This window comes from Oncorhynchus clarkii, chromosome 19, assembly GCF_045791955.1.
Source record: "Oncorhynchus clarkii lewisi isolate Uvic-CL-2024 chromosome 19, UVic_Ocla_1.0, whole genome shotgun sequence".
Classification (NCBI taxonomy): domain Eukaryota; kingdom Metazoa; phylum Chordata; class Actinopteri; order Salmoniformes; family Salmonidae; genus Oncorhynchus; species Oncorhynchus clarkii.
The window spans coordinates 33,032,656-33,060,182 of NC_092165.1; the positions used below are offsets into that span (position 1 = coordinate 33,032,656).

General features: G+C 43.5%; 1 protein-coding gene across 1 annotated transcript in view; it reads right to left on the reverse strand.

Annotated features, from left to right (window-relative positions):
• The window catches only part of LOC139375062 (spectrin, beta, non-erythrocytic 5), a 57,566-nt gene extending 31,909 nt beyond the window's left edge, over positions 1–25,657 (reverse strand). Inside the window, exons 1-19 of the mRNA XM_071116463.1 lie at positions 25,544–25,657; positions 20,823–20,990; positions 20,298–20,414; positions 18,407–18,564; positions 17,949–18,177; positions 14,802–15,215; positions 14,343–14,563; positions 13,381–13,519; positions 13,062–13,285; positions 6,682–6,835; positions 6,152–6,352; positions 5,524–5,730; positions 4,690–4,861; positions 4,413–4,549; positions 3,836–4,048; positions 3,377–3,529; positions 3,053–3,183; positions 2,579–2,833; positions 2,143–2,430 (exon numbers count right to left, since the gene is read on the reverse strand). Of these exons, the coding sequence (XP_070972564.1) occupies positions 2,143–2,430; positions 2,579–2,833; positions 3,053–3,183; positions 3,377–3,529; positions 3,836–4,048; positions 4,413–4,549; positions 4,690–4,861; positions 5,524–5,730; positions 6,152–6,352; positions 6,682–6,835; positions 13,062–13,285; positions 13,381–13,519; positions 14,343–14,563; positions 14,802–15,215; positions 17,949–18,177; positions 18,407–18,564; positions 20,298–20,414; positions 20,823–20,990; positions 25,544–25,657 (3,695 nt within the window). The remainder of the gene's footprint in view (positions 1–2,142; positions 2,431–2,578; positions 2,834–3,052; positions 3,184–3,376; positions 3,530–3,835; positions 4,049–4,412; positions 4,550–4,689; positions 4,862–5,523; positions 5,731–6,151; positions 6,353–6,681; positions 6,836–13,061; positions 13,286–13,380; positions 13,520–14,342; positions 14,564–14,801; positions 15,216–17,948; positions 18,178–18,406; positions 18,565–20,297; positions 20,415–20,822; positions 20,991–25,543) is intronic.
• Positions 25,658–27,527: the final 1,870 nt, after the last annotated feature.

Below are 27,527 nucleotides of genomic sequence, written 5' to 3' on the forward strand. Positions count from 1 at the left end.
TACTAAAGCAGCACCGCCCCTTCAAGATTCTGAGTCTGCCTGGCAAAGCCCCCTGATGGGTGAGCATAACATACAAGGATTTTCTCAAAGCTGCTAATGAGAACCTTGATGACCTTGTACCAAGCCGGTGGGGATTCCGGTGGGGTGCTCCCACCCAGGTAGTGGCAGTGCTGGCAACACTGCCTGCAGTAACCCATAGGAAGGGGGTCACACTCAGATAATCAGAGAGTGGGAAAAGTATTGTGGCCCTGGTGGCATGGAATGATCAAAGGTCTGACTGCTCAGAGATACTTGGGAAAATGGTCACAACGGGGGAAGAGCATGTGTGTGTTTCAGGGGAAGGGGTTGTACCTGAGCTCCATCAGCTAGGACTTGACATTGGAAACAAAGAACTTTCTTCTGAAACTTGTCAGTCTATTCTTGTTCTGAGAAATGAAGGCTATTCCATGCGAGAAATGGCCAAGAAACTGAAGATCTCGTACAGCGCTGTGTACTACTCCCTTCACAGAAGAGCGCAAACTGGCTCTAACTTAAAGCATTGTTGTATAAAGGCTTGTAAGTAAGCATTTCACTGTTGTATTCGGTGCATGTTACAAATACAATTCGATTTGAAAAACCATTGAGCACTATGATGAAACTGGCTCTCGTGAGGATCACTACAGGAAAGGAAGACCCAGAGTTACCTCTGCTGCAGAGGATAAGTTCATTAGAGTTAACTGCACCTCAGATGGACACCAATAATAAGAAGAGACTTGCTTGGGCCAAGTAACACGAGCAATGTACATTAGACCGGTGGAAATCTGTCCTTTGGTCTGATGAGTCCAAATTTGAGATTTTGGGTTCCAACCGGTGTGTCTTTGTTCCCACCATGAAGCATGGAGGAGGTGTGATGTTGTGGGGGTGCTTTGCTGGTGACACTGTCAGTGATTCATTTAGAATTCATGGCACACTTAACCAGCATGGCTACCACAGCATTCTGCAGCGATATATGCCATCCCATCTGGTTTGCACTTAGTGGGACTATCATTTATTTTTCAACAGGACAATGATCCAACACACCTCCAGGCTGTGTAAGGGCTATTTGACCAAGAAGGAGAGTGATGGAGTGCTGCATCAGATGACCTGGACTCCACAATCACTCGACCTCAACCCAATTGAGATGGTTTGGACCACAGAGTGAAGGAAAAGCAGCCAACAAGTATTCAGCATATGTGGGAACTCCTCCAAGACTGTTGGGAAAGCATTCCAGGTGAAGCTGGTTGAGAGAATTCCAAGAGTGTGCAAAGCTGTCATCAAGGCAAAGGGTGGCTTAACACGGATTTGTTTAACACGTTTTTGGTTACTACATGATTCCATATGTGTTATTTCATAGTTTTGATGTATTCCCTATTATTCTACAATGTAGAAAAGAGTTACATTTGTATTTTTAATTTTTTTATTAAAACAAACTTGAATGAGTATGCGTCCAAACTTTTGACTGGTTCTGTGTGTTTTGATAACTATATATAAAACAAATCGAGGTGAGGGCGTTGGAAATGCTTTTGGCGGTTGATCTGCTTCTGTTCTGTGTGCTCTTTTCAAAATATGGGTCTCTCAGGGGCCCTGGAATCCGGGGGGGGCAGGGGTGGTCTGCCGGTCACTGGGATGACAACCCAACTTCGGATGGGGGGAGGGAAACTCAAAGAGATTTAATAACTGCCAGAGGTGGTTCAACCAAGTACTGAGCCAGGGGGATGAATACTTATAAAATGATGACATTTCAGTTTTTTATTTGTATTATTTTATTGTTTACTATTTTCTTTATGGGGTTTTGTGTCTGGGGGACTACTTGAAGAAGAACTTGTGGCCGGCTGAATACTTTTTCAAGGCACTGTATGTTTTCCCAAAGTCATGACTCATGAATATGTCTGTAGGAAACTAAATAAAGGACAGTACAAAAAAAACACTGTGTATGCTTTCCTATTGTCTCATCACAAACTATCCTTCTCCTACTAAATTACTTTAGAAACACTGCTTACCTGAGAAATAGTTGCACTGAATACATCATCAGAAAACTCCATGTCCCAGCATGCAGCACATAGCATATTATTATAAACATAAGTCAATTTTCCAGAAAGGAAAGAACCCAAAATTCTGTTTCACCTCTCCCTTTGCGCGTCGATCTCTATCCTCAGATCCTGGTTGTCATTCAGGAGGGTCTGAGCGGAGGTCACGTCCGAGGCTGTGTCGTCCTCCAGTAGGCGGTCCTGGGCGGCCCCGGCCCACAGCAGCAGGTCCCTGGTCTCCTGCTGAAACAGCTGCAGCCGCTTGGCCTCCTCCAGAAGCCTCTGTCTCTCTGATGCCTGGCCCTTCACCTGCTCCAGCAGAGCCTCCAGGCCCCGCACCTCCTCCATGATGGCTGCGGCCTCTGCTGGGCTGCAGTCCTGCTTCCTGGTTCACACACATATGTAGAACATGAATGAATGGATGGATGAATAACTAACTGACATTACACTGAAAACCATCAACAGTAACAGTATAAAGTATTGGACTAGTGGTGGTTGTCTGACACATATAGAGGTTTACAATTGTGCCTTACATTTTAGCCACACTCTTGAGGTATGATATCTTCCTCTCCAGGGCCTGTATGTCTCTTTGTGCCTGAGCCTGGGCCCTCTCCTCAGTGTCCAGGGCTGTGGAGGTAGTACCCACACTGTCCACAGTGTCCAGCTGGGTGAACTGCTCCATGAGCTGGGCACGGGCCTCCTCACAGCTCTGGAGGAAGGATTGCACATCCGCCGTGCTCAGCAGCTCATGGCCCTTCTCATCCTTCAGCTTCTGCATGCGCTCCCACCTAGCAACAACAACAATAACAACATGGACAGCTCTCTTCAATGATTAAACATTGTGTGTGCGTCTCAGTAAAACGCAGTGCATTTTCTGTACGCAATAAACATTTCTGTGAACAACAGACAATCAAGAACTATCTAATCTGAAAAACTGTGTTGATCATGTTATTCTTAGTAGATGTCAGTAATACTATTACAAAATAGTTTTCTGCAAGTCCACCTACCTGCGTGTGACTTGTCCTTGCTTGGCCTGTATCTCTCTGTGTTTACTGTGTCTGCTCTTCACTAGCTCCTCCCCCAGTCTGGTGATGTCATCGAGCTGGCCCTTCCCACTTGCCAGCTCGGTCAGAAAGTTCTGGAACATGGGGAGTTCATGAGAAGGGGAGTTCCAACTCTTATATCAAGTAAATAATAGCACTAGAGACAAACGCTGATGTACTGCTAATTATTTTGTTGTGTGTGTTATGAATGTGTTATGTAGTCCTTATGTAGGTGGCCTTCAAATAAATTGCTACGGAATAATCTCAGTGATGAGGCTGGTTTATTACCTCATATTTGGCCTGCACCACACCCACGTTGTCGGAGTTAGGACTGAAGGTGTTAAGGATGTTCTCCTTGTCCTCCATCCAGGACTCAAACTCCTCACAGGTGTTGTAGAAGCGGTGCAACCGAACCGTCTCCTCCAGAGTTTTCCTCCTGGACTGTATGGTGGAGAAATCAGACACAAATACACAATTTGGGTGCCAGTGTGTGACAACTTACATGTATGCTACAGGATGATCACTCTAGGTCCTATTCTCTGTACTGGGCGCTGCCACTACATCATCAAATATGTCTTCACAAAAATGTCAAAGCATAAAACAAAATGTAGCGTTATAACGTAGATAACTTGTAATGATGTAGTGTAATGATTTGTATTGCTGTACTGCTTATGTGATGCAATGGGAAACCATTTTTCACCCCAAAAATGTAGAGGAGAATCTGAAACCCCAGGTCTTATTTCTCACATTAGCCAGGTTGTGCAGGCTGTTGAAGTCCCGGTCTAGACTGCTCTGGGCACTCTCTATGGTTTCTCTCTGGTAATGTGGATCAGGAATCGAAGAGGACTGGATCTCAGCGGTCCCCCGGCGCATGGAACGTCTGCGACGTGCCCGGTTCACCCTCTTAGTGGGGCTTTCAGTAACCCCATTGGTGGATGGAGGTGGTGTAGAGGGAGTGTTCTATTTAAAATGGAAAATGATGAAGTTTAAACTGTGTAGACCAGGGGTATTCAAATCTTACCCTACAGGGTCCGGAGTACTGCTGGTGTTATGTTCTAACTGATAATTCATTTCACACACCTGGTGTCCCAGGTCTAAATCAGTCCCTGACTAGAGGGGAATAATACAGGGGGAAAAACAGTGGAACTGGTTTTGAGGTCCAGATTTGAATTTGAGGGGTGTAGATCGTTGATCTCAACCTGGGATTATGCGGGCCGGTTAATGAGTTAATGTAGGCACACAATTGTACTTGCGATGATTCAAATGGGTAAAGTGCCATAAAGCTCTTTACTAGGCCACAGAGACAGCTAATAGTGAGGCTTACTGTAGATGATGGGAGCTCTGTGAGGTACGTCTTTGGCACCAGCTGTTCGTTGCCTTTGCTGTCCCTCACTAGAAACTTATCCTCATTGTCTCTGTTGAGGATAGTCACAATTTCCCCACGGTCCCACACCGTCACACCTGGAAAACAGAGACTATTTACCTTAGAAACTGGACTAAGTCTATTGGTGGAAAAGTAACATGAAAAACATTTCACAATTTATTTTCTACAATTTGTTTCTATAAATAATCCATATTCTATTGAAGTTGAGAATCTGTACCTCTTGTGTATTTAAACCTGATCTTGGCATTAGCCTCCTGTGTATGGGTCTGGGTAGATGTCTGAGTGATCTTTGCTCCTCTGAAGGAGGTCACTCTCCCAGGTGTGGTCAATCCCTCCTCGTCACCAGAGGAATCACTGTACTGTGGCATCTTGTTCTGCTGGGCCTCAGCCTGCGGAAAAATACGAAAGTCCTCAGCAACTCTTGGAAGTCAATGGGGGTGGATTTTAATAATAAGCTATTTCTTTATTATTAAAAACCAATGTGTTTGAGGATGTATTCATGACACAATGACATTAAAAAGCTGCGGTTTAGTTACAGTGTCTTCAGAAAGTATTCACATCCCTTTACCTCTTCCACATTTTGTTGTTACAAAGTGGGATTAAAATGGATTTCATTGAATTGTTTTTGTCAATGATCTTCACAAAATACTCTAATGTCAAAGTGGAAGAAAAATTCTAAAATTAGTACAACTTTTATTATTATTATTTTTTATAAAAAGGGACCTTACAGATACAGTATTGTATGTGTGGGGTACAGAGACTATGCAGCTTATTATGTGACTTGTTAAGCACATTTTAAATCCTGAATTAATTAGTCTTGCCATAACAAAGGGGTTGAGTATTTATTGACTCACATTTCAGCTTTTCCTTTTTAATGAATTTGTAAAAATGTCAAAACATAATTCCACTTTGACATTATGGGGTATTGTGTGTATGCCAGTGAAAGAAAATCTTTATTTAATCCATTTTAAATTCAGGCTGTAACACAACACAATTAGGAAAAAGGGGTGTGAATACTTTCTGAAGGCACTGTGATTGATAGGGAACTTACTGTGAGCGGGGCCAGCTGGGAGGCGCCCTTGGCTTGTTCTCCCAAGCGTTTCACCTCCACGACGTATGCTCCCATCTCCTTTTCCAGCCGTAGGTGGCGCTGCAGCAGGGCGCTGGTGGAGGACTCATCCTTCCCATAATCCTCGCTGATCAGGAGGGGCTTCCTGTCGCTCAGCCACGAGTTGGCCTCGGTCACATCAGCAAAGTACTGAAGAGGAAAATAACAGATAATACATAATATAATACAATTTAAACAAAACTATAATAGTTTAGTTATGTTTCCAGGTAGTTATGTTTCCAGGTTGCTAATGTCCAATCTAGTGTTCTATCTAATTCTTTGGAAAGGAGAATATCACATGCCAGAGTCTGGCATAGTGGTTAGCCCCCCAGACTCCGAAACACATTAGTCTCTCTAGTGACGTGGGTACAAATCCCGTCTCAGTCCTTCCTCTCTGTCTCCCTCTGTATCTGTCTCCCCTCTACATTCAAACTATCACGGTCTATAAAATAAATAGAGAATGTCAATGAACTAGCTATGGTAGCTTTCTCCAGCCATTACGTATGTAATTCCTCTGTCAAACCATCTATTTCTCTGACTTTTATTTCTGCATTGTTTTAATAGTTGTAACCTGTTTGATAACGATGGCTGCATGCAGTCTGTTTTTGCGATTGACCACATCATCCTTCAGGTGCTCCCACTGTTTCTTCAGCGTCCGGACCGACTTCTGAATGTCCTCCTCACTGGTGTGTTTCCCTCTGCACATCTCCTGACCTCTACTCACGACCCCTGAGCACAGAGACTCATTAGACTGCACCTCGGCTTCAAGAACCTGCCAAAACAGCGATGGGTCAACAAACACATAAAAGTGAGGGTTTGGTTCACATTATGACATTACATATTTTCATTTGTTTAAATGCCAATGTATTTAGATAGGCTTATGCCAAAGTATTTATCATGCCATGGGTTTAAGTTTATATTGACTGCTATGTAAGCTTAATTAAACTTGAAGTTGAATAATCACTGTTTGTGTGACTGAAGAAGGCCTGACCCAAATAGCACCCTGTTCCCTATATAGTGTGCTACTTGGACGAGGGCCCTGGTCAAAAGTAGTGCACTATAGGGAATAGGGTGTCATTTGTGATGCAACCAAGGTCTGACCTTGTGTTTCTGAATTGCCAGCTGGATCTGGCTGAGATCTCTGCCCAGACTGGCAGACTGAAGGGGAAGCCACCTCTCATAGATCCACGCCTCCACCTCCTCACAGTCGTGGAAAAACTCAAACAGCTTCAGCTGGCCCTCTAGCATTTTCCTCCTGTTGATTCATTAAAACAATAACCAACATAATATATTGGGTGGTTTGAGCCTTAAATGCTGATTGGCTGATAGCCGTGGTATATCAGACCGTATACCACAGGTAAGACCAAACGTTTATTTGTAATACTCTAATTATGTTGGTAACCAGTTCATAATACCAATAAGGCACCTTGGGGGTTCGTGGTGTATGGCCAATACACAGCTAACAGGCTGACTACACCGCTCGTGTCATATGCGCGAGCATTGCAAAATAAATGTAGAAATCTATATTATTCAATTATTGCACCCACACTGCTTGTGCGCGCCAACAAGTGTGTTGCCAAGGGCTAAAATAGAAGTCAGTTCTATTTCTGACACAGATCACGCTGAAAGTCCTGCCTCTCCCATCTCATCATTGGTTTATAGAAGCAGGTACCCACGTGCCATCTCTTCATTGGTTATACCCACGTGGGTGACTGAAAGACGAACGAGGCCAGTGGCACTAATGCACCTAATTTATGAAAGTTGCCAATCGCAATATAATCAAGAGAAGAAAAGGCCTGGAAGGAGAGATGACTAAAAACGATTTGGTTGACCATTTTATTTGTGGATTAATTGGTGGAGTAGAGGGCCTTGTGCATTTCAGGTAAAATAACAACTCAATGTTTATATCCCAGGACAAATTAGCTAGCAACAACAAGCAAGCTGAATAGGACAAATTAGCTAGCAGGTGCAAACTAGCTAGCTAAATTGCCATAAATGTTTAATGCTTTTCAACCTGTCCACAAATTAATATAGTTGGTTCAGAGTTTGTTTTGATATTTTAACCTGCGTGTCGAGATCACGTTTGGTGTGGGGGGACAAAATACATTTATGCACGATAGAGCTGCGCTTAAACCGTTGTATACATGCCAGATACCACACCCCCTCAGGCTTTATTGCTTAATTATACAACGGGTGGGTCTAATGCTGAATGCTGATTGGTTAGAAGCGCATTCCAGCTTATTCCACAAATTACCACTGGCTAAATCTATGAAGTTAAAATGCCTATTTACTCTGTTCCACCTGACTGCTCAATCCTCTGTCTCATCAGCCCAGGCAGGGAAGTTATCAACTTGATCTCCACTATCTCACATTTATTTTAGACTTTATTTTATTTATTTTATTTTATTTTACCTTTATTTAACCAGGTAGGCAAGTTGAGAACAAGTTCTCATTTACAATTGCGACCTGGCCAAGATAAAGCAAAGCAGTTCGACAGATACAACAACACAGAGTTACACATGGAGTAAAACAAACATACAGTCAATAATAAAGTATAAACAAGTCTATATACAATGTGAGCAAATGAGGTGAGAAGGGAGGTAAAGGCAAAAAAGGCCTTGGTGGCAAGGTAAATACAATATAGCAAGTAAAACACTGGAATGGTAGTTTTGCAATGGAAGAATGTGCAAAGTAGAAATAAAAATAATGGGGTGCAAAGGAGCAAAATAAATAAATAAATTAAATACAGTTGGGAAAGAGGTAGTTGATAGGGCTAAATTATAGGTGGGCTATGTACAGGTGCAGTAATCTGTGAGCTGCTCTGACAGTAGGTGCTTAAAGCTAGTGAGGGAGATAAGTGTTTCCAGTTTCAGAGATTTTTGTAGTTCGTTCCAGTCATTGGCAGCAGAGAACTGGAAAGAGAGGCGGCCAAAGAAAGAATTGGTTTTGGGGGTGACTAGAGAGATATACCTGCTGGAGCGTGTGCTACAGGTGGGAGATGCTATGGTGACCAGCGAGCTGAGATAAGGGGGGACTTTACCTAGCAGGGTCTTGTAGATGACATGGAGCCAGTGGGTTTGGCGACGAGTATGAAGCGAGGGCCAGCCAACGAGAGCGTACAGGTCGCAATGGTGGGTAGTATATGGGGCTTTGGTGACAAAACGGATTGCACTGTGATAGACTGCATCCAATTTGTTGAGTAGGGTATTGGAGGCTATTTTGTAGATTACATCGCCAAAGTCGAGGATTGGTAGGATGGTCAGTTTTACAAGGGTATGTTTGGCAGCATGAGTGAAGGATGCTTTGTTACGAAATAGGAAGCCAATTCTAGATTTAACTTTGGATTGGAGATGTTTGATATGGGTCTGGAAGGAGAGTTTACAGTCTAACCAGACACCTAAGTATTTGTAGTTGTCCACGTATTCTAAGTCAGAGCCGTCCAGAGTAGTGATGTTGGACAGGCGGGTAGGTGCAGGTAGCGATCGGTTGAAGAGCATGCATTTAGTTTTACTTGTATTTAAGAGCAATTGGAGGCCACGGAAGGAGAGTTGTATGGCATTGAAGCTTGCCTGGAGGGTTGTTAACACAGTGTCCAAAGAAGGGCCGGAAGTATACAGAATGGTGTCGTCTGCGTAGAGGTGGATCAGAGACTCACCAGCAGCAAGAGCGACCTCATTGATGTATACAGAGAAGAGAGTCGGTCCAAGAATTGAACCCTGTGGCACCCCCATAGAGACTGCCAGAGGTCCGGACAACAGACCCTCCGATTTGACACACTGAACTCTATCAGAGAAGTAGTTGGTGAACCAGGCGAGGCAATCATTTGAGAAACCAAGGCTGTTGAGTCTGCCGATGAGGATGTGGTGATTGACAGAGTCGAAAGCCTTGGCCAGATCAATGAATACGGCTGCACAGTAATGTTTCTTATCGATGGCAGTTAAGATATCGTTTAGGACCTTGAGCGTGGCTGAGGTGCACCCATGACCAGCTCTGAAACCAGATTGCATAGCAGAGAAGGTATGGTGAGATTCAAAATGGTCGGTAATCTGTTTGTTGACTTGGCTTTCGAAGACCTTAGAAAGGCATGGTAGGATAGATATAGGTCTGTAGCAGTTTGGGTCAAGAGTGTCCCCCCCTTTGAAGAGGGGGATGACCGCAGCTGCTTTCCAATCTTTGGGAATCTCAGACGACACGAAAGAGAGGTTGAACAGGCTAGTAATAGGGGTGGCAACAATTTCGGCAGATAACTTTAGAAAGAAAGGGTCCAGATTGTCTAGCCCGGCTGATTTGTAGGGGTCCAGATTTTGCAGCTCTTTCAGAACATCAGCTGAATGGATTTGGGAGAAAGAGAAATGGGGAAGGCTTGGGCGAGTTGCTGTTGGGGGTGCAGTGCTGTTGACAGGGGTAGGAGTAGCCAGGTGGAAAGCATGGCCAGCAGTAGAAAAATGCTTATTGAAATGTTCAATTATGGTGGATTTATCAGTGGTGACAGTGTTTCCTATCTTCAGTGCAGTGGGCAGCTGGGAGGAGGTGTTCTTATTCTCCATGGACTTTACAGTGTCCCAGAACTTTTTTGAGTTAGTGTTGCAAGAAGCAAATTTCTGCTTGAAAAAGCTAGCCTTGGCTTTTCTAACTGCCTGTGTATAATGGTTTCTAGCTTCACCGAACAGCTGCATATCACGGGGGCTGTTCGATGCTAATGCAGAACGCCATAGGATGTTTTTGTGTTGGTTAAGGGCAGTCAGGTCTGGGGAGAACCAAGGGCTATATCTGTTCCTGGTTCTAAATTTCTTGAATGGGGCATGTTTATTTAAGATGGTTAGGAAGGCATTTTAAAAAAATATCCAGGCATCCTCTACTGACGGGATGAGGTCAATATCCTTCCAGGATACCCCGGCCAGGTCGATTAGAAAGGCCTGCTCGCTGAAGTGTTTCAGGGAGCGTTTTACAGTGATGAGAGGAGGTCGTTTGACCGCTGACCCATTACGGATGCAGGCAATGAGGCAGTGATCGCTGAGATCTTGGTTGAAGACAGCAGAGGTGTATTTAGAGGGGAAGTTGGTTAGGATGATATCTATGAGGGTGCCCGTGTTTAAGGCTTTGGGGAGGTACCTGGTAGGTTCATTGATAATTTGTGTGAGATTGAGGGCATCAAGTTTAGATTGTAGGATGGCTGGGGTGTTAAGCATGTTCCAGTTTAGGTCGCCTAGCAGCACGAGCTCTGAAGATAGATGGGGGGCAATCAGTTCACATATGGTGTCCAGAGCACAGCTGGGGGCAGAGGGTGGTCTATAGCAGGCGGCAACGGTGAGAGACTTGTTTTTAGAGAGGTGGATTTTTAAAAGTAGAAGTTCAAATTGTTTGGGTACAGACCTGGATAGTAGGACAGAACTCTGCAGGCTATCTTTGCAGTAGATTGCAACACCGCCCCCTTTGGCAGTTCTATCTTGTCTGAAAATGTTGTAGTTTGGAATTAAAATGTCTGATTTTTTGGTGGTCTTCCTAAACCAGGATTCAGACACAGCTAGAACATCCGGGTTGGCAGAGTGTGCTAAAGCAGTGAATAGAACAAACTTAGGGAGGAGGCTTCTAATGTTGACATGCATGAAACCAAGGCTGTTACGGTTACAAGACTAACATTTCGTTTTCAACAGCGGAGACTTGTATAAACCTTGCTGTTTGTCTCTCCCACATTTGCAACATTGTTTCCATATTCAAGTTCGATCTCCAACTGTCCCATGGTAATGAACCTGTAGGGCTCGGAGTAGGGACGAGAGAGAAGCAGGCAGCGTTTCTCAGCCAGTCGAAATCATGAATCAGCTGGCATCATTTTTATGGATAAATACAAAGAAATATCAATTGAAAAAAGATAACAAAACGAAGTGTAGCTAGTTTGCAGTCTTTCCAGCTTCAGTTGGAAGTTATTGTGTTAGCTGTGTTGTTGGCTAGCTCATTTGACAACAGTGTCCTAACAAGAGTGTCTCTTCAGCTCATTGTTATGCATGTATCCAAATAAATGTCACCACAAAACAGCTTAAACAAATGCAGCTACTGTTGTTATTCTGTCTGCACTGTTTGATAGGACTGTAAGTTAGCCGTGGTTGGCTAGCTAGCAAGCAAGGGATAAGAAAGTTAATTTTATCAATGGAACATTTAGAACAAACGACTACGTCGCGCCCATAGATACAGAATAAAAAGACAAAGACCGAGTCGCGTCTCTGGCAACCGAACCAATAGAGCGAATAGCCGGCTTGGGTAGCATCCCTAGATTTGTTTAGGGACTTTGTGGAAGGATTAAATAATATGAACAATTATTCAAAATAACGTTTTTGATTAAAATATGTAAATCATTATTTGAATATGTTGGTAACCCGTTGTATAAAAATGATAATGCCCTCGAAACCAATGTTTGTATATGTTATTTTTTACTGCTGCTCTTTAATAACGTGATACTTTTATTTCTTATTCTTATCCGTATTTTTTGAAACTGCACTGTTGGTTAGGAGCTCTCAAGTAAGCATTTCACTGTAAGGCCTACTACACCTGTTTTATTTGGCGCACGTGACTAAAAAAATGTGATTTGATTTGAAAAGATAAATAAAAATGTTGGAAAGTAAAAATGTTGGAAAGCAATAAACATTTCAGAACAACTATAGCTGAATTATTATCCTTACACTTTCAAAAATACTAGTTGAATAAGACATGGGAGAGATGACAAATGTTGGCAAAGAGATGTATTTAATAGACTACATAGATACAAAATCAGTAGCGGATTTAGGTACGGTCGACATGGGCAGCCGCCCAGTTCGTCATCTTGCCGGGGGCGGACGCGGGTGCTGAAGAGGGGGCTTCGGCCAGGGCGCCAAAGGGGGGGTTCGCCCAGGGCGCCATACAAGCTAGAACCGCCGCATACACTTGGAACAAATAGCCAAACCGAAAACTGCAGACAAAAATGCTTTCTGCTACTTAGATCAGTGAAATTTAGGCTAAATTGACAACGGAGTGAAGAGCAGAAATCTCAACTCGCAAGCAAGTGGCAGCAATGAAGAACGCGAAGGGGGTGGGGGAATTCTGGCAGGGGGGGGGAGGGGGGGGGATTTTCGGCACAACACCGGCTCTCGACGAACACCAATGCCAATATATCCTCCAAAACACCAGCTTTTCGGGCATTATCACTTAAATAGACCCACATCAATCAACAGTTACCATTCCTGTGGATCTAGATTTGACAAAGCACTACACTACTAATAGGTCTCAATTGTCAGTAAGTTCCAACTAAGAACCAATTCAATCAATTGCAGATTGTGTTTACACTGTGTAAACCACTCTGAAACAAACACACCATGAAAGCCGTTTGTCACACAAATATTGTCATTGCTAAGGTACAACCACACTTATACTTAAAATAGTTGTATAAATAAACTAAGGGTTTATTACAATGTATTAAATGTGGGCCTAAGTTGTTGTGTGTGTGTGCTCACCTGTTCTTACTAAGGGCCACCAGAGAGTTGTACTGAGCATTGAGTGATTTGACCCTGGTCTGGATCTGCTGTGCAACTCGGTGTGTCCCCTTTAAGGCATTGTTACTGATGGCACTCAGAGTCTCTCCATGAGCAGAGATCTGGGTTTCCAGCAGGTCCTGTTTCTGAAGCAGGGCCTCCACCTCCGGGAGCTGCTTCCCAATGTCAGAGGACCCTGCTAAAACCTACATTAAGTATGAAAATTGAAGGATGAAGCATTAAGCGTAATACTGTTTGTTATACATTATACTGTGTTGTTTGCTGTCCATCAGTTGTGTACCTGTAGATCTCTGAGCTCCTGGGCAACCAGTTCGATGTCCCTGAGGACACTCAGTGTGTTCACAATGTCCCCCAGCTGCTCTCTCTTCTGCTGCAACTGAACCAGGATGTCTTTCCAGCGCTTTGTGATGCTCACCTCTCTGAAACGGTGGACAGAAAACACCAGTGCAGATATGCTTCCTACATGCTCACTGTTCCTATTCAATCATGTAGGCTTTATTTCATTTTTGATGAATTATTTGGACCAATGGGAAACAAACATACTGATTGTTGGGGTATTTACTAAGTATTTACCTTCACTGTCTTACAGCACTGAATCTTACTGTACCTCCGGATGACTTGGAACTTGCTGTGGTAACTGACCCTTAACTCTGGATGACTTGATTCTTGCTGTGGTAACTGACCCTTAACTCTGGATGACTTGGAACTTGCTGTGGTAACTGACCCTTAACTCTGGATGACTTGATTCTTGCTGTGGTAACTGACCCTTAACTCTGGATGACTTGAGGCTTGCTGTGGTAACTGACCCTTAACTCTGGATGACTTGGAACTTGCTGTGGTAACTAACCCTTAACTCTGGATGACTTGAGTCTTGCTGTGGTAACTGACCCTTAACTCTGGATGACTTGGAACTTGCTGTGGTAACTGACCCTTAACTCTGGATGACTTGGAACTTGCTGTGGTAACTGACCCTTAACTCTGGATGACTTGAGGCTTGCTGTGGTAACTGACCCTTAACTCTGGATGACTTGGAACTTGCTGTGGTAACTGACCCTTAACTCTGGATGACTTGAGTCTTGCTGTGGTAACTGACCCTTAACTCTGGATGACTTGAGTCTTGCTGTGGTCATTTAGTTCTAAGCCTTACCTCCAGGTGACTTTGATTTATTAGGATCCCCATTAGCCAACGCCAATGGCAACTGCTAGTCTCCAAGACCGTGGTAATTTAGTTATAAGCCTTACCTCCGGATGACTTGGGCCTTGCTGTGGTAGTTCCCCTTCTCGATGACAGCTGCCATGTCGCTGATGGCTCTGAAGCGAGGCTCCCTAGCCAGGGTGTCTGTCCCCAGGGCCTCCAGTCTCCGGGCTGCAGCCTGGGCCTCCTCCAGGCTGTTTAACCCCCTCAGGTCCTGTCTGCTGATCAGCTGGGCTGTGTCCTCCAGATAGCCCTCCCTCAGCCCTGCCTGAATGGATGGAATTGAATTTTAGTCAGTGTCATAACCCATTAGAAGTGTACTATAAGGCATTATAGAGGATGTTATAGAGCATTATATGCATGTGCTTTATAGAAAGTGTAACCAAAGACCAAGACATGCAAGCATTATTATTAAATAAAACACTTCTTTCCGAAGTGGTCCTCAATGATAAATCAAATAACACCTAATAATAAAAAACAATAAGTTACAAAACAAAAAACGTTACCTTCCTGCCAAACTTCTGGGCCAGCTGCTCCAGTTGCTCCAGCCTTAGCAGCGCCCTCTGGAGGGCGTCCTCTCTCTCATGCTCCGCCCGCTCCAGTAAGGCCCAGTTCTTCTCGATGTCCCCCAGGGTCTTTCCTTCTGGGGGAACATAGGCCCACTGGTTGTTGGCTATGAGCTTGGTGCGCAGGCTGAAGAAGTTTTCCTCGATCGCCCCTCGCTCCTGGTACTTGGGGGGTTTCTCCACGGTGCGGTAGGTCTTGAAGGAGGCCACCAGCTGCTGCATGTCCCTCAGGGAGTTGGGAAAGGAGCGATCGTTGAGCTCCACCACTTTGGTCTTGATCCACCGCAGGAGGTCAGACACCATTCTCTCATACAGGATCTTCTGATCATCTAGCTCCTTCAGGAGACCCACGATCTGGAAGAAGAAGGGAGGGAGTTATTAAACTAACGAATCAGAAAGATACACATGAAACATACCTCCTATGGATAACGAAAACATATTGAAATAAAGTTCATGTCATCTCATTCAATCTGAAGGCTAGAGGGCACTGTGCATTCTGCATAATTTAGAGTTTGTGGCTGCTTGGGAGCAATCAGTCATTCTTTATTCTCTATTCAATGATGTCAAACAATGTTTACTACATACACTGCAGTTGCAAAAAGAGTTTTAAAAGGGTTAAGATTGATTGAATTTATTTGACAACAAACATCTTTTTTAAATTCATACACAAGGGCGCTCGCCGGTGACGCCTCCACATGCAATTCAAGACAAATCATCAAGGATAACACAATAAGCTTAAAAGCTTATTTCCATTGTGGTCCTTTTGAAGAGGGAAGGGGAAATGCATCTAAGTTAAGTGGCAATAGTAGTGGCAACAGACAATGAGACCAAATTGTTGTTTGATTCATAACATCAGATAATTAGTACAATTCCCTTTCATGATAAACAACTATGGGCAGGTACATCTCTCTTGTCTCACACACCATTAATATATAAAACAATCAATCCCTATTATATTCAAGACAATCACAACATGATAAGCAACAGGCACCAAAAGGCAGACCATATGCTATCCCGGGCATTTTCCTTCTCAGCCACATACAACACACTTTTGAGACATGCTACTATTTAATAATTATTTTCAGTGAGAACTCAAAACTACCTATGGAGGTAATACATTTCACATTTTTCAGAAGATTATTCCAAAGAAAGGAAGCTGAGTATAAAAAAAAGGTTTCTTTCCCCATACCACTTTCAAAGTGGGAATGGTCAAGATGGTTAACTGCTGGAAGTTTAAAAATAATCCTAATTTGTTCTGAGATGTCTGCAATTTATTTTGCATTATCTTGGGGGCACTATTATACCAGGAAGAGCATGCATAGTCAAAGTGGCATTGAACAAGAGCCCCTGACAATGCCCCCATTGCATTCTTATCCAGATATTTGGAGGTTCTAGCCAGGAACCTAATTTTATGGTTCACTTTGGAGATAAGGTTTTGTGCCATGCTCTCCCCTGTCTGATGGTTATCTAGCACAGATCCAAGATAATTAACAGAGTCTTTTGCTGTGGCTACTACGTCACCTACTACCACCTTAAAATCAGGGGGTTTCCTCAGTTTCACTTTTGATCCGAACAAGATGGACTCTGTTTTTCCAGGGTGAAGTAACAGCTTATTGTCACATAGCCATTTACTGACATTCAGAAGTTCAGCACTGAGGGCTTTCTCAACCACATTTTTGTCTTTGTGGGAAACCCACAGTGCAGAAGGCCAAATCTCTAAGCCAAACTAAGTCCAGGCATAGCTACACACCTTGCTCACTACACCAGTACACACACACTACACAAGTGGGCTACATACACACGCACTACACCTGTACACACCTCACCCACTATACTTGTACATACACACTAGGCCTACACATACACTACACCAGTACACACCTTGCTCAGTTTCTCCATTCGGGGTCCAATGGTGGACTCCCTCCTGTGTTGCCATCTAAACCATTGGTTACTCAAACTGCCACCGAAGGACATGTTATGCCTGTCAGCTCCACTGCTCTTTGTAAATTCTCATAGTGTCTAGTTCTCACTGCCGCCTTATCCCCGACGCAACCTGCCAGTCATCCTTTACTGTACTGTAATACACCTTTATGATCACACCACAGAGGCTCTCGCTCTCCCCCTCAGCACTGCAGAAACACGTTGCTGTGTCTGTTTCCACGTGTTAGCATGGTGGTGATGATGAGAGGATGATGATGTGTCACCCGGCTTGGCTCAGTCCTCAGGCTCAGTACATTCAAAACAAACAGCACTCCACTCGGTCCTGCTGCAGGTCAGGTCACTCTGGCCACTGTGCTAACATAAACGACGCTAGCGTACTGTCCTTCGATAGAGCTCCCTGTCTCTCTCTCGACCTCAGATCCACTACAGAGCAACTAACTGCACAGTCTCTCTCACTGACTGGGTCAGATTAAGCCCTTCCTTCCAAGTTGTCAGTCCTGCTGGCTGGGCCCAATCTTGCAGGAGTTGTCAGTCAGTGAGTAGTAGGTTAAACTCAGGTTATTCCCCTAGCTTCCGGCTACAGTGTGTCTCAGTGTCTGTTTCTCCCCACAACGGGCAGTCATTGGTCTGCATTACAGGATCGGTGTTTGTACTGATCTGATTAGCTCTAGCAGTAGCACCATCCGTCCTCCCATTGCTCCACAGTGAAATCCCCGGCCTAATCCACAGGTCAGTCAGAGGAGGCGTTGCCTTCATTTAGAAATTACAGTACATTCAAGATTAGGAGAGGTGCAGTTCAACTAATGGCCTACAGAGGGCACCTGAATCCTAGGTCTGGATATGAAAATGTGGCGTGTGTGTGTGTGTGTGTGTGTGTGTTGTGTACACTGCACAGTCGCCTTGCCTATTGTTTTGTCAACATTGAAGAGAGAATGGATGTTGTTATCATCATCCCAACTGAGCCACCAGGCCAGACGGGCCCATCCCTGGCTAGATCTGATGTGGATATGACACAAGGATAAGCTTTCCTCACACATCTTACTATACATAACCATAGACAGGATGGATTAGGACTGTGGATGCCTGTATGTACATCACCAAGAGAAATTCCTAGTAACAATGTTTTTGGATTCTGATTCTACTGACCTTGGCCAGTCTCTTCTGGATGGTCTGTCCCTGCTTCATCTTAGAGAAGTAGTGGTAGTAGAGAGAGACGTAGGTCATGACGGACTTCTCATCTGGGTGTTTAACATCGATGTCCTCCACATCCAGCAGCTGTAGTATGCCAAACTCGTTCTCGGCCAGAGAGAAGGCATGGCCCAGGTTCCTCTTAGGGTCCTCCTCACGAAGACGATTATAATCAAACAAGTCAGGTCTGCGACAAAATGTTTTTCCATTTAAAAAAATATGATGGGTACAGTAAACAAAAACTATACATCTGTAAACTCCTAGGGAAGTTTCTCAGACCCGGATTAAGCAAATGTACTTCTGGATGATTAAAAATCTGTTTTAAAATGGAGATTCTCCATTAAAATAGGCTTAATCTGAATCTTAGAAACTGCCGCTCTGAACTATCCTGCCATTTTCCCCTTGCTGCTCTGTACCGGTGGGCATGAATGAGGGCGTTGAATGCCAGCCCATTCCTCCAGCTTCCTGAGAAGTCCTGCACATTGACGTTGGAGTATCCTGCTGTCTTACGCTGGCACCAGATCAGAAGAGCTTCCCTGGCAGAACGACGGGCGTTGCTGGCACCACCACTTGCCTGAAACCGGTAGACCAGACTTAGTATGCAGTCTGCATTTCTGGCACTTACTTGATGAGAACAATATACTGTATCACATCTTGTAATTTTAATTAACATTTTCACATTTCTTTGAGCCACATGAAGTTCAGATTTAAAATATAGTATGACATATAATACAATATACACTGAGTGTACAAAACATTAAGGACACCTTCCTAATATTGAGTTGAACCCACCCCCTTTTGCCATCTGAACAGCCTCAATTCGTTGGGGCATGGACTCTATAAGGCGTCGAAAGCGTTCCACAGGGATGCTGACCAATGTTGACTGTAATGCTTCCCACAGTTGTGTCAAGTTGGTTAGATGTCCTTTGGGTGGTGGACCATTCATACACACGGGAAACTGTTGAGCGCGAAAAACCCAGCAGCATTGAAGTTCTTGAAACAAACTACTGCAACTGGCACCTACTACCATACCCCGTTCAAAAAGGAACATACATCTTTTGTCTTGTCCATTCACCCTCTGAATGGCACATATACAATCCATGTCTCAATTGTCTCAAGGCTTAAAAATAATTGTTTAACTTGTCCCGCCCCCTTCATCTACACAGATTGAAGTGGATTGAACAAGTGACATCAATAAGGGATCATACTTTCACCTGGATTCACCTAAATTCCCCTGGTCAGTCTATGTCATGGAAAGATCAGGTGTCCTTAATGTTCTGTACACTCAGTGTATAATCTCTATTCATTCAGTGAGGTGTATTCCAGGTCACGCCCAGGACAGAGGAAATACACTATATATACAAAAGTATGTGGACACCCATTCAAAGAGTGGATTTGGCTATTTCAGCCAGACCCGTTGCTGATAGGTGTATACAATTTAGCATACAGCCATGCAATCTCCATAGACACATATTGGCAGTAGAATGGCCTTACTGAAGAGCTCAGTGACTTTCAACGTGGCGCCGTGATAGGATGCCCTCTTTCCAACAAGTCAGCTCGTCAAATGTCTGCCCTGCTAAAGCTGTCTCAGTCAACCGTAAGTGCTGATATTGTGGTAGGCCAAACAAGGTCACAGAATGAGACTGCAAAGTGCTGAAGCACATAGCGCGTAAAAATTGTCTGTCCTCAGTTGCAACACTCACTACCGAGTTTCAAACTGCCTCTGGAAGCAACGTCAGCATAATAACTGTTCGCCTAGAGCTTCATGAAATGGATTTCCATGGCCGAGCAGCCCCACACAAGCCTTAGATCACCATGCAATGTCATGCATCAGCTGGAGTGGTGTATAGCTTGCCGCCATTGGAAACACGTTCTCTGGAGTGATGAATCACACTTCACCATCTGGTAGTCCGACGGCAGTCCATCTGGCAGTCCGAACTTGACTGGCCTGCACAGAGCCCTGAACTCAACTCCATGGAACACCTTTGGGATGAATTGGAACGCCGACTTCGAGCCAGGCCTAATCGCCAAACATCAGTGCCCGACCTCACTAATGCTCGTGGCTGAATGGAAGCAAGTCCCCGCAGCAATGTTTCAACATCAGTGGAAAGCCTTCCCAGAAGAGTAGAGTCTGTTATATCAGCAAAGGGGGGGAACCAACTCCATTTTAATGCCTATGATTTGGAATGAGATGTTTGACGAGCAGGTGTCCACATTCTTTTGGTCATGTAGTGTATTATAGAAATGTAACTATTCTGGCCAGAGGTTCCAAGCCTGTTCTACTCTTTAAATTGATATGAGAAATACCTCATCGAGATTGATGGCTCCGATCTGGAAGCGTAGGATGATGATCCACAGCAGGCCCAAGATCAGGGTCCGATCTCCATCCACAATGTTCTCAGGGCCAATCAGATCCACACGAATCTGAAAGGTCAGCAGGTACTGGTTGATAACTACTCAGAAGAAATCCAAAACGTACAGTCGTAAAAGGGGTACATGAGAACATCAAATAAATATGGCTATCGACTAGTCTAGATGGAATAATCCAATTTTAGTTTCTGAAATTGCAAAACAAAAGTAAGCATACTTGTTCATGTGAACTACTGTCAGAGGCAAAACAATACCCCCAACAACTCAGAAACAACCACAGAACTGTAAAACCAAAAAAACATCTTACCCCATGACACTTCACATAAAACGTAGGCCTGTTTCCCTAAAAATTTACCTCAAAGGCCCTTGCAGAATTAGTTATCATGCGAAGAGTCCCGAGGTAAGATATTTTGGGGGATTTCTAAATCCTTCAGTTCACTAAACTCTGTATTGTGAATGTACCTTAGTCTTGAGGAAGTTGATAGCGATGCTGTTGTTCTCCAGGCAGTGGACTCGTAGGGTGCGTCGGCTGGGAGTGGGCAGCTTCTCCCTGGAGATTAACTCTAACAGACGGACAAGGGGGACCCCTGTCTTCAGCTCTGTGTACACATCACTAAGGGACAGCTTCTCCTGGAGAGGGACAGACAACATGTGTGTAAATGGGGGGGGGGGGGGGGGGGGGGGTGTCAAACTCTGATGAAGGTCTATTAAAAAAATACATTGGTGTGAAGTCCATTAAATTGTTGAATGCTGTAAGTACAGTACCAGTCAAAAGTTTGGACACCATTCAAATGTTATTTGTCACATGCACCGAATACAGCAGGTGTAAGTAGACCTTACAGTGAAATGCTTATTCACAAGCCCTTAACCAACAATGCAGTTTTAAGAAAAATACGCTAAAAAATAAGTAATTCAAGAGCCGCAGTAAAATAACAATAGTGATACTACTGTATATACAGGGGGGTACCGGAAGAGAGTCAATGTGCAGGGGCACCGGTTAGTCGATGTAAAATGTACATGTAGGTAGAGTTATTAGAGTGACTATGCATAGATAATAACAGAGAGTAGCAGCAGTGTACATTTTTAGGGCCTTCCCCTGACACCTACTCATTCAAGAGTTTTTCTATTTTAACTTCTATTTTTACTAGTTTCCACTTTTTTAAAATTATTTTCTACATTGTAGAATAACAGTGAAGACATCAACACTATGAAATAACACATATGGAATAATTTAGCAACCAAAAGATATTGGTTGCTAAACCATCAAATATTCAGGATATGTGGGAACTCCTTCAAGGCTGTTGGAAAAGCATTCCAGGTGAAGATGGCTGAAAGAATGCCGGGCGTGTGCAATGCTCTCATCAAGGTAAAGGGTGGCTATTTGAAGAATCTTGATTCGTTAACACTTTTCTGGCTACTACATGATTCCATATGTGTTATTTCATAGTTTTGATGTCTTCACTATTATTCTACAATGTAGAAAATAGTCAAAATGAAGAAAAACCCTTGAATGAGTAGGTGTGTTAAAACATTTGACTCGTACTGTATGTGGAGCGTCCATGATCCCCAGAGTGCTGGAGGTTCTTCCTTTTTTGTTATTTGCTTTCTGCATGCACTCGGAAACATGATATGTGTGCATAGTTTCTTCTATTCAGTCACATGTTTCAGCCAAGTAATTCCGTACTATTAGTTTTAGTTGACAGCACAGAATGGCTATACTGGACTGTTGAATATATGATCATGCTTCGTCCAGCTAGCCAATTTCCTGCTATTGTAGTAGTAGTTTCAGTTGGAAGCATAGCATGATAGAAGATTTGTAACATGATTTGTAACATGATAGAAGATGTACTGACATAGGTGATAAACAATCACTTCCTGTTTAACAGAACACCTGTATGACTGACCCGTGTTACGAAACCTGTCATGAGACTGCACCTCTGTGACGTCACCTGATCACCCAGCTAACGCGGCTAGTTAGAGTAAAGCTCTAAACCTGCTCATCTCTTCCTTAGCAATATGCTTATGTGATGAAACATTTTATTCACAGATGGTGCAAGTCAGGAAGGAAACTATGATCAACTCATCATCACCTTCACTTCTGCAAAAATCCAATTCACTTTCTCATACATACTGTGGTGTCTATTTTCAGTGACCTGTGTAAATTTGAGACATTGGGTTAGGAGGTACAGGAAACGTTAGATTGGCTCCGGCCCAGTCAGCCAGCTGCAGCCAGGGCTATGAGGCTCTGACATCGGGGCCTGTTAGTTAGGCCTGCTGCCACTGTGCTCCATTAAAGTGTGACTCAGACAAGCACCCTTCCCCTCCCTCCCTCCCTCCCTCCCTCCCTCCCTCCCTCCCCCGACCTCTCTTTTCTCCTTCCCGCCCTTTCCTGCACCTATCCTCTTGGACCAGTGTGACAGCCACTCCCTAATCCAGACGCCAGGGAAATCATGTCTCAGAACAGATTGCTTTACCTCCTGACAGCCACACCTGGGTTCAAATACTATTCTAATTAATTTCAAATACTTTCTGTGCTTGATTGAGCTTGCCTGGCTTAATGGACCAATACATTAGTTCCAAAACGGCAAAACCCACCACTCCAGGCAGGCAAGAACAATTGCTCAAAGTATTTGAAAGATTTAAAATAGTATTTACTCAGGTCTGCTGACTGCCTCTCTCCTAGAGGGGTAATTATGGGAGCGCCTAAGTAGGCCTGGTCTGCCCTGGTCTTTCTGGATCCACGGTGGTGGGAGGCTGGGAGGGGTACCAGGCCAGGGCTCATCCATTACATCATTACACTGGTTATTATACATCACTGTTGCAGTATGCACGCCTGCTGGCTCAGGTCTTTGTAGATTTTTACAGTACAGCATAGAGCACTTTAGCCTGATCCCAGATCTGTTTGTGCTTTATAGCCAACTCCTCTTTTTTTTATGTAAGAAACAATGTGTTGAAAATTCCAAATTGTTTGCATAGTTAACTTACCGGTACACACAGCTCTGACACACACACACTTACCCCACCAGACATGTCACCAGGGTTATTTTCACAGTCCCCAAATCCAGAACAAATTCAAGAAAGCGTACAGTATTATATAGAGCCCTTTTTGCATGGAACTTCATTCCATCTCATATTGCTCAAATAAACAGCAAACCTGGTTTCAAAAAACAGATAAAGCAACACCTCACAGCACAACACCTCTCCCCTATTTGACCTATTAGATAGTTTGTGAATGCATTGATATGTAAGCTATGTGTGCCTTTTTAAAAATGTATGTAGTTCTGTCCTTGAGCTGTTCTTGTCTGTATTATGTCATTATGATTCATGTTTTGTGTGGACCCCAGGAAGAGTAGCTGCTGCTTTTGCAACAGCTAATGGAGATCCTAATAAAATACCAAAAATACCTATGGCCATGCCATGACGATGACCATAGGAGTTGGCAATGCATGATGCTGTACTGTAAATACAGATTCAGGTTGACTTGGTGTGTTTGTGATCCGGTTTTCTTTGTAGTCACCTGCTCCGAATACAACAGGTGTAGTAGACCTTACAGTGAAATGCTTATGTATGGGTAATTCCAGAGAAGTGGTGTCCAGTCAAAGGATTATACAATAGGCCTCTGCCTGCCATGCAACATTTCCACTACCGTGATATGCAACGCAAATGTTACTTGTGGGCTGATTTCGACAGAACAACACTCAGGGGGATAGAGGCAGAGAGAGGAGGAGGGGAGGGAAGGGAAGGGGAAGCATTTCAAATACATGTGGTGAACCATGCATCTGACTCACATGGTGTGGGTGTGAACAACCGTAATGTGCCTTGTTCCCATGCAGGAAAAAGAGGGACATAAAAGAAAGAACAGTGCCCATATTCTGACCAATTATGTTACCTTCAGTTCCTCGGAGAGATCTGACGTGATGGGATCTGAATAACAATGTTATCTTACCCTAGAAATGGAACATTAAACAAAAGCTAATGCTATAAAAAGAGACTCTTTCCTTCCTGTGTGTCTGGCTGGTGCAATATTTATGCCAGATCTTGGATTCTCTCTGTCTCTCCCCCCTCCCTGCCATAGATGATAAAGTGAGGTTACATATTAACCAAGCGTCAGCACTGTTGCCTGTCTAGAGTCCATAAAGCATGATGGTCCCATCAGCTAGTTCAATCCTCAGTTCTGGCCCTACATGTCCTCTCTAACTGATCTGAGATAAGACGTCATAGCCCTACCCATCTAAATTGCCCATGAGGGGATGAATAAAGGTGTATTGAATTGAATAACTTGAGCTTCTTACCAATTACATTCAGTTTTGCACCATCGGGCTCATATTGAGTACATCTCAGAGGAATGGATAGAATGTAATGTAGCGAAATGGAACAAATTTCACAGCTTAATCTTAATCTAATTTTGGATGCATCAAATATTGCTGGCATTGATCTACCACAGATCTATTTCCTTATTACATTGCTATTAGCCAATATTACCTCAGAGCCAACAGCTGATTAGTGTCTGTGAGATAATTATGATTTTGTCAAGCTTCAACCTGTTGTTACAACTTTCACAGATAGTGACTAATCAGATACTTTGAGGTCTCCTTTATGAAAAAAAGATTGCAGAGAGAGTGCAGAATACCTGCAGTATGCTGTAAATACTGCATCCAAAACTACACTTTTTTTTACTGCAGTTACAGTGCAGTTCCACTGCAGTACACTGAGGTTATTCTGCAAATTACAGCCTTTAAAATACCAGAGTCGACTGCAGTTAGTGGACTTTTACTGCAGTTTAAAAACTAAAAACCTTTTTTGCAAGGGCTGACTCGGAGGTCAGCCAGCTGCTAAGGAGAGGTTATCAGGCACACTTGTGAAGTGTTGTCTTTGGTCTTTTTCAAGTTGAACCTTTTGACCAGCACCAAGAGTATGTGATTAGTGTATGACATTACTTTGAGACACTTGATAAGCATGGTACTTAAAAGGCACGACAGTTAAAAAGCTGATACGCATGAAGAACAATGACTGAGCAAAACATTTACCCCAAAATAATTACAAAAGGCGTTTTCCACAAAGGCAGCAGGACTAGGCACTGAGCCAGGCCGTTGTTTAAACCCTAAACAGTTGAGGGAGAAGCAGTGGGTGTTGACACCCGCTATAGCCTCAGAGGGCCATTTGCTTTCCTCCATTCCTCTTACCCCGTTCTTGGTGAAGACACTGTTCATCCATTTGGTGTAGGTCTTCTTCTGGACAGTCATACGCTGCTCCTGAAGCACCTGGATACGGCCTGTCTCGAACTCCTCCCCGTCCATCCTGACGGTTATATATATTCACCTGTAGGGAGAGAGTAATATCAATCTCACTACCATTACTTGTCAAATCAGCCTACAGTACCTGGCTCAATGCAAAGTTTTGAGTATTCGTTCCAATCTCCATATTTTGTGTCACTTCAAAACAAACTATTTGTTGGTTGGAACACTAAACAGTACTCGCAATTGCTGTAAGGTAGTCCGTTTGAAAATCAGCCTAAATAGCAACGTCTATGTCCGGTGGATGAACATGATTTTCCCGATTCCCATGGTTTGAGTACAGAGTGAAAAAGTTCTGTCTTTGGACTGTGTCAATACGGTGAATCTGAAGAAATTATCACAGTTAGTCCAACCTAACCCTGCTGCTGATCATATAGTTTTATACCTCCTCATTTCTTTTACTGGTCTATTCAACAGGACTGTAAAAATGATTGGCTTTATAGATAACATCATCCAGATCATGCCATGCTCTTTGTAGTCACAGGGCAATGCCAGCTCATATCCTGGACTGGGAACTGTGTTTGAAGTCTGCTATTTCCAACATATTTACAGTTGAAGTTGTACATTTACATACACTTTAGGTTGGAGTCAATAAAACTCGCTTTCCAACCACTCCACAAATTTCTTGTTAACAAACTATAGTTTTGGCAAGTCGGTTAGGACATCTACTTTGTGCATGACAAGTCATTTTTCCAACAATTGTTTACAGACAGATTATTTCACTTGGAGGTGTACCTGTGGATTTATTTCAAGGCCTACCTTCCAACTCAGTGCCTCTTTGCTTGACACCATGGGAAAATAAAAATAAATCAGCCAAGACCTCAGAAAAAAAATTGTAGACCTCCACAAGTCTGGTTCATCCTTGGGAGCAATATCCAAACACCTGAAGGTACCATGTTCATCTGTACAAACAATAGTACGCAAGCATAAACACCAAGGGACCACGCAGCCGTCATTCCGCTCAGGAAGGAGACACGTTCTGTCTCCTAGAGATGAACATACTATGCTGCGAAAAGTGCAAATCAATCGCAGAACAGCAGCAAAGGACCTTGTGAAGATGCTGGAGGAAACAGGTACAAAAGTATCTATATCCACAGTAAAACGAGTCCTATATCAACATAACCTGAAAGGCCGCTCAGCAAGGAAGAAGCCACTGCTCCAAAACCACCATAAAAGCCAGACTACGCTTTACAACTGCACATGGGGACAAACATCGTACTTTTTGGAGAAATGTCCTCTGGTCTGATGAAACAAAAATGGAACTGTTTGGACATAATGACCATCGTTATGTTTGGAGGATAAAGGGGAAGGCTTGGAAGCCGAAGAACACCATCCCGGGTGTGAAGCACGGGGGTGGCAGCATCATGTTGTGGGGGTGCTTTACTGTAGGAGGGACTGGTGCACTTCACAAAATAAATGGCTAATTGAGTGTATGTAAACTTCTGACCTACTGGGAATGTGATGAAAGAATTATTATTATTATTCTGACATTTCACATTCTTAAAATAAAGTGGTGATCCTAACTGATCTAAGACAGGGAATTTTTACTAGGATTAAATGTCAGGAATTGTGAAAAACTGAGTTGAAATGTATTTGGCTAAGGTGTATGTAAACTTCTGACTTCAACTGTACTTTTTGGACTAAGATAAACTAAATCCATACTTTTTTGTAGTAGGTTTTAGCTGGTGCTTACTTATACTTATACTTTACAGTAACAATACAGGCTATTATTCCCACATACATTCAAATTGGACACTATACCGGACAAACCTTTCCTTCTCTCCGTCCTCAGAGATGAAAACATTTCAGTGTTAAAACTGTCTCAACTCAACATCGGAATCCTTCATCTGAGCCAAGTCATGTGACAGCCGTT